Genomic DNA, 10,568 nt, shown 5'->3' on the forward strand with positions numbered 1-10,568 from the left:
ACCATTTACTTGGTTTTGCCACACAAAAATAAGAAGTGGTGGTAATTAGAGTAACTCCTAGGCACACGCACAGGTTAGCAACAGCCAAATCTGTTACTAAATACCAGCCAATGCACATACATATCATGCCAAGGAGAGGTCATAATTTGAAACATTTAGATTTAGAATTATATACTATCAAAAGATGAAATGCAAATGCTCATAGTCTTTTCTGATTTTAAGAAGTTTATGATTTATTTTAAAAAGCTTACAGTATAGATTGTATAATATAGATTTTTGTGCAGATTAAGTGTCGACAATAGGTCCTGATTATACCTTTTCTTAGTTAAGCTTAATTAGAAAAATCCAATCCAATATCAATCTGAATTTTACTATAGAAACATACTGATATTCCAGCAGGAAAATTCAGTTATTTTTATATTCAGTTTAATCATCTTGAACTGTTTCAGTAACAACAGAATACATTCCTTCTTTTTTCCTTTCCTTTTTTCCCCCTTTTCTTTGTTTCATAGCACGGATTCCAGAGGCCAAACAATTCGCATCAATTATAATAATGCAACAAGAGACACAGTGTTTGATATACCAGTAGAAAAAGTGAGGCCATTTTATGCAGCTCTAAAGGAATTTAATGATTTATTAAACAGTGCAGAACACAAGTTTGCTTACAAACTGAAACCAGGTCAGTAAGTTGTTTCTCCTCACAACCATTTTTCACATGTTTTTGCTGGCAGTCAAAAATACTTGAACACTGCTAGCACTAGTACTGAGAGGAACTTAAGAGTCTTTTTGTCATCTATTTTATTTCATACTGCGTTCTTACATTCATCTCATATATTTCTTTTGCCATTGTTAAAGAAGAAAATGTGTCAGAGATTATATAGATTAGTTGAATGTATCTTTATACTATCTCCAAACCAGCATTTTATGCTACATACCATATTGGAAATTGATGTATGAATAGCACCGTAGATGTGAAATACTTTGTGTGATATCATGTGTGGTCTTAATCTCTGTTCTTTCATTCCCCAGCATTAAAATAAAGATAGGAATCTCTCAAGAGATATTACAAAAGTAGATTCATTGTCAGTGTATCTGACTGCCTCATATACTATGGTACTTGTGTCTAAAATGTCTGTGAGGAAATTAATCTCTCCATTGGAAACACGCAATAAAATAATGTGTAAGATCACAAAGTGCCTTACATTACATTAGTGCCATCCAAATGGTGGTTGAGGGAATGGGGAGAAGATAAGAAAGACTGTGAGTTTATTTAATTCAAGATTTATCATAATGGTGTCACACAAGGGAGAAAAATTAAATTAGTATTCTAGCATTAATTAAGTGATTTCCTAACTTTCAATGTCTTGACTTTTTTCTCATTAAATTCTCTTAACAGGGATAGCATGTATGTATATAGTACAAATAGTACTAGACTGATAAAATAAAAAGTATCCTAGGGTACTTTTACCCATTTTATTTATTTCACCTGTATGGATTTACTGTAGTTGCCTTTCTCCTCAAGCTTTGATTTTCTCAGTCTGGACTCTTCTATCACTCTGCTTTTTTAACTCCTCATTATACAAGAAATGAACGAGATGTCAAAAGGGAACTGGCCTCTCTGGCTGAGAAAGTCAAAATTACTCTGTTATTGTTGTGTATCTCCAGCTGGACTACTTAAAATTATTGCTCCCTAACTGTTGATATGAATCTACCTCCGTATTTTTTTGAAGGAATCAACTGTAACATTCCAACTAGTGACCGTTGTTCAATCTCTTTATAGGAGACATAGTGACATTTGACAACTGGCGTGTGCTTCACGGTCGTCAAAGTTATCCATCATGTTCAGAAGTGACACGTCACCTGGAAGGTGCTTATGCAGACTGGGATGTTGTCATGTCAAGGCTCCGGCTCCTTAGGAAAAGGGTCCTAAATAAGGATTGAGCTTTCTTCTAACTAGAATGAGCAAAACGCAGATTATCTAACCTCAATGACAACAGCAATATTAAAATAATTAGTCTTCCTTTCAAAAACTGACATCACTTTTGACAAGGGCTTGTTGTCGAACCAGGGTAATGGCTTTAAACTGACAGAGGGTAGGTTTTGAGTAGATATTAGGATGACATTCTTTACGTGAGGGCGCTGAGGCACTGCAACAGGTTGCTCAGAGAAGCTATGGCTCTCAAGGGCAGGTTCAATGAGGCTTGTGGCAAACTGGGATAGTGAAACTCAGTGAAAACAGCCAGCTGTGGAGTGCTTAACACAGAACAACTTCTGAAATATCTGGGGAGATTCCGTTGGAAAACCGTGGATTTAACCAGCCTTCCTAAAGAAGAGGGAGTTAACAATTGCATTGTATCCCTCTCCTCTCCTCTCCTCTCCTCTCCTCTCCTCTCCTCTCCTCTCCTCTCCTCTCCTCTCCTCTCCTCTCCTCTCCTCTCCTCTCCTCTCCCAAGGGCTAGCTCTACATGCCTGTTTGTTTTTCTCATTAACAAATCAGAGTATAATGGCTGTTAGAAAAAGATGAAATACAAAGGTCTGCTGTCCAATAGGTTGGTGGTTTGTCTGCCTGCAAGGCAACTAATTCATACAGCATTTACATCTTGCAAAATTAACACTTTTTGCTTTCAGTCTGCAGATATAAACAATGCCAGGAAATTCTAGCAGATGACTGGCAAAGACTTGTCTTGTTGGATCTCATTAGTAAGGTCTGCAAAATCAGTGCAAATGAGTCATATGAAGAGCCTGTCATATTTTCAGTATTCAATCCCATGATTTTCCACTAAAACCTGTGAGGAGACAGACTGATGAGGCCTCCAGAGCTCAGTCAGAAATGATTCCTGGCTCTTCTCCAAATTCCCTGTGTGACCTTGTCTAAGTGAGTTTCTTCTGTCCTGCCTCAGCCCTCTGTCTAGCTGTAAACATACCTCAAGTCTCTCTTGGCAAAACAAAAATACTGCACTTAGGTAGGATTAATCAGCAACATGAATTCAAAATAGGGAGTGATTAGTCAAGCTTAGGCCATTGTTTTTTATAATAGTTCTTGGAGGTTGTAATGGATCTCCAGCTGAGCATGAATAAACTCTGTAATTTGTTATAAAGAAAGCACCTCACTGGAACATCAACAGGAGTGGTGCCTACAGGCACCCCACAGTCCTTCACCTGCTGGGGGTATCCCAGGTGAAGGGATAGCTAGAGAACAGCATTCCACTTTGGGTGCATGTCAGGGAAGGCAAACCACGAGGAAGACTTTTGGAAAAGGTGAGAGGGATACCAGAACGGCAGAGACAAAGAAGAGCCTGAATTAGTTGCTGTCATCTAGCCAGAAAGAAAAATGAGACAGAGGAAAGCAGGGCTAAAGTAAGTGTTCAAGGCTGCTGCAAGATGGAGCAATCTCTTCCAATATTTGTGGTGGCTAGGGAAAGAAACAAAGAGCTTCGATTGCAATAAGAGAAATTTATATTGCATGTGGATTTATATTAAACGTGAAAGAAGTTCTCTGTCAGGATGTGGAGAAAACACTAGGTTAAATCATCCTGAAAAGTTGGGAAGCCCATCCGTGGGGGCCTTAAAGAAAGAGTTGGACAGACATCTTCCAGGAATAAAATGGGAATAATTAATATTGCCATGGGGCAGCACAATAAACTTGATCTGTTGAAATCCATTCAGCCTGTGCTTCTGTGATAATATCTGAGCAGATGCTGTGGGTTTATACAGCACCTTGCCCAAAAGAGCCCTTTTCTTTCTTCCTGAGAGACAGGCATTAGTACTTATAACTGGTTTTATGATCAATGTGTTTCAAGACACACAGCTTAATGCCACACACACACTACCCAAACTGTAACTTAAATTTCAATAAGATACCTGTTCTGTTTCTCTATTGAACTAGTCAGTTAAGAGCAACTGTCTATTTTCCAATGCTACATTCACAAAATCAATTCACACAGCTTGCACTGATAGTGGGAAGATTACTACTTTGCAGATAAGGACTTCTCTCCAATGGTGTAGAGAGAATAAAGAAAAAAAAATTACCTATCTAGTCTGCTTCTTAAAAAATAAAAAATTTTTAAAAAAGAAAAAGTAAGACACAAAGCTTCATCTTTGAATAACTTTTTGCCTTAGCCACAATGAATTTGAAAATGTAGGACTATACCTCTGAATTAATCTCATTGTTGTCTCATGTGAGATTTATAATTTAAAAAAAAAAAAAAAAAAGTAAAACTGTTAATTCCCGGGATTTTAATTACTGCTTAGAGTCATTTTATATGGAGGTGACACAATCATTAGAATTGGTCACTTTACAAGTCATAGTGAAAAACTATCCTCTCTGTTCAGCCTGTTCATGTTGTGCTTTTTCTTTCCAGCCTAAAAACATGTGCATGTAGAGGAACACCCCTAACTGAAGCAAAAATTTCTCCATAAAAGAGTAATCATATCACCAGTGGGAAAATCCAATGGCCATACTAGTTCCCCCTTACAGACATTCCTGGTTTCTGTTTAGTTCAGTGCTTCATTGTTAAATTGACGCCAAAGCTTCACTAAGAAATAATAATGTTTAACCAATGTTTCTTTTGTTGTTGCCTCAATTACACTGTTATGCTTCAGATAAGCCCTTCTGTCTAGTAGCAAAGGATGGTATTCACTTACATGACTGGTACAGCATGTCAGTGTCTATAAATGAAATATTAGAGCCCACCTATGCTTCGTGTAAATCTGATTTAGAGGAACTGCATCCCATCTGATTTCAAAAATTTACATGCCAGACAGATTTCCTAAGTAATGCAATTTGACACAGTGATCCATCACTGGATAAAAACAGTAAGCAAATAATGTGCCAGCTACATAAATGTTTCCCAGATATTAAGCTGGTCTATGTATATTAAGCTATATTCCCACATAATATAGAACAGCCCACAAATTACTGGGGTTTTGTCATTAATATCAATAAATTTGGCATTTTTAAACTTTGCTATCAAATACATTATAAGTTCAGCTTTCATTAAGAAAAGTAATGTTTTTCCTATCCTAGAGGGTGTAAAGAAGTCCCTATCACATAGTATCTCATGTCATATTGAGTACAGTAGTAGTCTTATACTTTTTTTAAAAATGCTTGTCCACTAAGCCAATAAGGAACTCTTGACACATTGCTTTGAATCTTTATTCTCTTCAGTACTATTTAATACACTAAAATTTAGAAAGCAAAACATAATTAAATAGCAGTTTTAGATAATACTAAGAGGAAAGAACAGCTTAGATATGTTGGGTCTGGCTGAGATGGAGTCGATTTCCCCACTGCAGCCCTCACAGTGCTGTGCTTTGCACTGGTAGCTAGAAATTGGGCTGGCACAGCATCAGCCCTGTCTCAACACTTCCCCCTTCCATCAAGGGGCTGGGGATGGTCAAGATCTTGGTAGGGGTCACAGCTGAGGCAGCTGACCCAAACTGACAGAAGGAATGTTCCACACCATATGACATCAGCTCAGATATAAAAGCTATGAAAAGGAGGAGAAAGGGGTGGGCATTCATTGTTTACAATGTTTGCTTTCCAGAGCGACACCTACACGTGTTGAAACCCTGCTTCCTGGGAAGTGTCTGAACATCACTTGCTGATGGGAAGTAGAGAATAAAATCCCGAGTTTTTTTCCTCTTTGCTTGTGCACATGTAACCTTTTGCTTTAGGAAACGGTCTTATCTCAGCCTATGAGTTGTTACCTATCTTCTCTCCCCTGTCCAGCTGAGAAGCAGGAGTAATAGAGCAGCTTTGTGGGACGTGGCATCCAGCCAAGGTCAACCTACCACATTAGGTAAGTTAAATAGTTTTAATTCAGGCTAAGACACACAAAATCCTTGGGAATTCTCAGAGCCCCTTGGGAACTGCTCATCTGTGGAAGGAGAATAACGTACCAGAAAACTGCAGAAGAATGAAAATGGTGATTACTCTTACAGAGGAGTAAAAAACACAGGACCTGGAAATTTGCAGGCCTGACAACAAAACAAATAGTGGCAGATATAATTAAATAATCTATTTGTAAGCACTGGAAAGAAAAGAACTTCATGAGTAGCAGTCAGTGTGTGCTCATGCTATAGGCAAATAATGTCAAACTATTCAGTTTCCATCTATGATACAGTATCAGGACTTGGGGGTATGCAAATAGAAGCCATCAGATAGTTTTCCTTTAATAAAGTTTTTCATGTTTTCTTATAATCACACCAATTACCCACATGCTACATTAGAATATAATAGGTCAACTAAAAAACTGGTAGGAAAAGACACTATTTATCAACATTTAACGTAAATGAAAGCAAAGGTTCTGCCATGGATTACCATGGGATTTTTACTGTGACCATATGACCAGAAGCAGGTAGTCAAGAGTCACAAGAGTGGAAGCATGAGGTTATTAATTGATGAAAAACATGAAGATACAGAGGGACAACTGAGATGTTAAAGGTCATCTGTGAAGAAGAGGATGCTCTTCCATAGGGAAAAGTGAAAGGTGCTACAAGTACATCAGAATAATCAGCTTTACAAATACCAGCCAGGGAACTAAAGCCTAGATGGGGTAGATAAAGGCATGAAGTAATGTTGTCAGCCTGGGTCAGCAGGTCATTGCCTAGACTAAGTGCATGTATACAATGCTGAGCTGGGATGAGAAGTGTCACTTCCACAAGATTCAGATGAAGCTTAATACCTAATTTCAGACTGCTGCATTTCAGGAGACAGGAGGAGCTATTGGAACTGGATAAAAGCTGGATGAAAACCAGGGTGCAACTTGGAGTGCTTAGCTTGTAGATAAGAATGCAGGGGATAGGTAGAACATGAAGTAAAAAGATACTGCAGAAGGCAAAAAAAATCTGTTCTCAACATGTACCATGAATAAAAGTAAGGGGGGTTACGTTTCATCACAGGAGACAGGGATTCATCACAGGAGACTTAAACATTCAGAAAATTAAGAAAAAAATTTCATTTCTGTGATAGTCAACAATGCAGCAGACTACAGTATGTTCATCCTTACAGATGCCTAATAATAGGTGGGAAAATATCTGTGAGGACTTATAAATGTGGACTGTCTGGCTTGCTTTGGGGAAGAAATTACAGGATTTGTCAAGGTCCAATTTAGCCCTATGCTTCTTCAGTATTCAACAGTAAAAAACAAAAACCCCCAACAAACCCTAAGCAAACAAACAAACAAAAAATTGTAAGAAAATAACTCAGAACTTCCAGTTCTACAAATCTCAAGTTAGGGGTGATAAAATTCACTTGTAGTCAGCACTTTGTACAGTGAAGGCCTGGGTACTACAAGGAAAGAAATAGGGAGAAAAAAACCTACTGATTTCGGCTGGGGTAGAGTTAAAATTCTTTGCAGTGGCTGGTATGGGGCTGTGGTTTGGATTTGTGCTGAACACAGCGTTGATAATATAGGGATGCTTTTGTTATTGCTGAGCAGAGCTTATGCAGAGCCTTCTCTGATTTTCTTTTGGCCATGCTGGTAAAGGAGTTGGGGGTGCATGGGAAGGCGGGAAGAGACAGCCAGGACAGGTGACACAAACTGACTGAAGGGCCATGTGATATCATGCTCAGTATAAGAAGTGGAGGGAAGAGGGAGGGGGATATTTGGAGCAATGGCATTTGTCTTCTCAAGTAACCATTACTGTGATAGGGCCCCGCTCTCCTTGGAGATGGCTGAACCCCTGCCGGCCCTAAGATGGCAGTGAATTAATTCCTTGCTTTGTTCACATGTGCAGCTTTTGCTTTCCCAATTAAACTGTCTTTATCTCAACCCACAAGTTTTCTACCTTTCACCCTTCCCATTCTCTCCCTGATCCTGCTGTTGGGGTAGTGAGTGAGCAACTGCATGGAGCTGCATTTCTGGCTGGGGTTAAACCACAACAAAAATCCAATAGGCCATTTTTCTGTGGGGCAGTAACATTTTTCTGTTAAGGGGCAAGGCACCACAAAAATCCTCCAGAAGAATAAAAAGCCCAGACATGAGCCTCTTGGATTCCTGGTGACAGCCCAAACTGCACTACCCTTCAAATATGCCCTACCTCAATTCTCCTCCTCATTATCTTCTAAAGAGACACATCTGGCTTACCTTGACTCCACTGGCACATTTTGATGGCTGACTGTAAACCAGAGTGAGGCTTGCTGTAAGAAGCAACCAGAACAATTTCTGTGAATGGTGAGCTAAACCAGTTAACACTGGGAAGCAAGCAGAATGCATTAGCGATGTCCTTTGGTCATCTTTTAGGGCAAACAGAGCCGGAAAAGGTGTTTTAAGGTGCCTTTCCCTCCAGCTATGGACTATTCACCAACAGGGCTGTTACTGGATTCCTGAGGTCTTAACACTGAGAACGGTGTCCTGGCTGGGAAGCAGGAAGTGAGCCTCCACCCAGACCACAAGCAGAAGAAGGAATGATATCTGACTTCTTCAGCAAACTAGCTCTGGGAAAAGGAAAGAAAAAAAAAAAAAAAAAAAAAAAAAAAAAAAAAAAAAAAAAAAAAAAAAAAAAAAAAGAGAGAAAGAAACCCAGCAATACAAAGAAGGCAGGAAAGGAACCCTGAAAGTCAGGAGACACGAGGAGAGAGCAGGGCAGACAAGAACACTGACCAGAGGGATATATGACAGCAAGACAATGCAAAATGAAAATGCGTTGGCAAGACAAAAAATGTGTTTTTATTAAAGCTGTTAATTCACTCTTCACGTCTCCTGCTCAAGTCATCCATCACAACATAATCTAAATAGAACTCAGAGTACAGCTGCTCACCACTGTAAATGAGACCTCTGTATAGGCAGCAGCTTTGCTGTGGCAAGCTGGCATCCTCAGAGGGAAAAACCTCAGCTGCAAAAATAAACAACTCAGGTACCACAACCCTCCTCCCTACACTTTTTCCCAGAAAAGTGTCCTACTAAGTTTTAACCCCTTCTCAGTTGTTAAGTAATTTAGTATATTTTCTTTGCTTAAAGCACAGACAACCAGTATGGTCTTGAAGCACTGAAATTGTTAGTGTATTTTACTGAATGGCATAAAGATTTTCTGAGGGCCAAATCTGGGCTCAAATTTGGCTAATTTTTCCTCCATATCAGAGAGGGCACAAGGCAAGCTCCAACTCCCACTGTCAAATTTATCAAACAAATATCCATAGACCTAAACTGCTCTCAGTGTCATAAAATCACAATATTTTCCATCCCTCCTGCAGTCTTCTTAAAACACTGCAGTTATGGCTTCATGTTCTTTGTTGCAACCCTTGCCTTAGGGGTAAAGTGATCAGCATGTTTTATGTGGTGTGTGGGGCACGGTGAGACATGGGAAGAAACTTTGATGGATCACACAGATGTAACACTGTTTAGTGGTTCGCAGCTTCAGGGACCAGATACTGGGACCTAATAGGTGTCTCAATTTGATGCTTGTGATAGGTAACTCCATTCCTTGCTTGAGCAGGCAACTAGCATTCAGAATGTGCTGAAGAAACTTTGGTTTATGACTTAAAATAATTTTCAAACTAGATTTTTTTTTTTCATTAGAAAGGGTGAAACATATTTACTTCCTATCTCATAGAAACAGGGGATATTCTATAAAATTCTTCCTTTTTTAAATTTAAAATTATTTAAACTTTAGGGTAGTTTTTAGAGATGCTTAGACAATAGTCTGCATAAAATTTGACAATTACTGTACCAAAATTAGTTGCAGGCCTTTTGTCAGAATTGTCTAAATCAGTGTACCTAATTCTAAACTTTGACAGCATTACAATAAAAAGATACAGAAAATGCAACATATGATTTAAAGACGAAAAAATATCACTAAGAAAAAGTAAAAAAGGCTTCTGTTAGCTATGAGTATGACTGCCCTAGCAATGCTGTTTTATGGCACATGTTAAACACACAGTCCCAAATGTTAAATGCCATCATTAGCAGTATGGGGGGTACCACTGTAAATATGCATATCTAGATGCAAATGTAAATTCTGAAGAATCATATAAATTGGCAAAACCAATACAGACTACCTTCCCAGACAGAATATTAGAAGAGTTTTTTCCTTAAGACCAGAAAATCCTACAGAACAGGTAAATTGCAAAGTTTCTCAATCTGTATGAGGCCATACAGTTACCTACTTCAGAGGGTGCTGCAAAAGCCATTACTTTAGGGATCTACACAAGAAGTTTCAAAGCTGCAATACTGTGGAAAGAAAAGAGGAAGATGGAGAAAAACCCACTGGAGTTCAAAATTTCTAAACTTCTGGGAGTGGGATATTATTAAAAAGGATGAAATTCTGTCTCCACTTAAGTCGGGGGTAATATAACAGGTAGCATAGCACCTAATCCAATCTGTAATTAGGAGGTTTCTTTTCTTACCTCTGAGAATCCTGGAGCAGATCGTTAACAAAGAACATGTTGGATCCAAATTAATTTGCAAACTCCAGTAACTTTCTTGAGACTTGCCTGGCATCGGGCCTTTCCATTCCTGTCTTGTCACAGTTCCTGTCTTGTCCTGTCTTTTGCTAGTTTCAGTTCCATGAGCTTAATCAGAAATAGGCTTTTCCTGTTGTGTTTTTATTTATTTTGTTTTTCCTGC

At 38.7% G+C, this 10,568-nt stretch overlaps 1 protein-coding gene across 2 annotated transcripts in view; it reads left to right on the forward strand.

Annotated features, from left to right (window-relative positions):
• Positions 1-3,973, forward strand: part of BBOX1 (gamma-butyrobetaine hydroxylase 1) — a 34,611-nt gene extending 30,638 nt beyond the window's left edge. For both annotated transcript variants that reach the window (XM_040067985.1, XM_040067987.2), the window contains exons 7-8: positions 513-679; positions 1,781-3,973. In XM_040067985.1, coding sequence (XP_039923919.1) covers positions 513-679; positions 1,781-1,941 — 328 coding nt within the window. In that variant the 3' untranslated portion in view covers positions 1,942-3,973. The remainder of the gene's footprint in view (positions 1-512; positions 680-1,780) is intronic.
• Positions 3,974-10,568: the final 6,595 nt, after the last annotated feature.

Source organism: Hirundo rustica, chromosome 6 (genome assembly GCF_015227805.2).
Source record: "Hirundo rustica isolate bHirRus1 chromosome 6, bHirRus1.pri.v3, whole genome shotgun sequence".
NCBI classification, from domain to species: domain Eukaryota; kingdom Metazoa; phylum Chordata; class Aves; order Passeriformes; family Hirundinidae; genus Hirundo; species Hirundo rustica.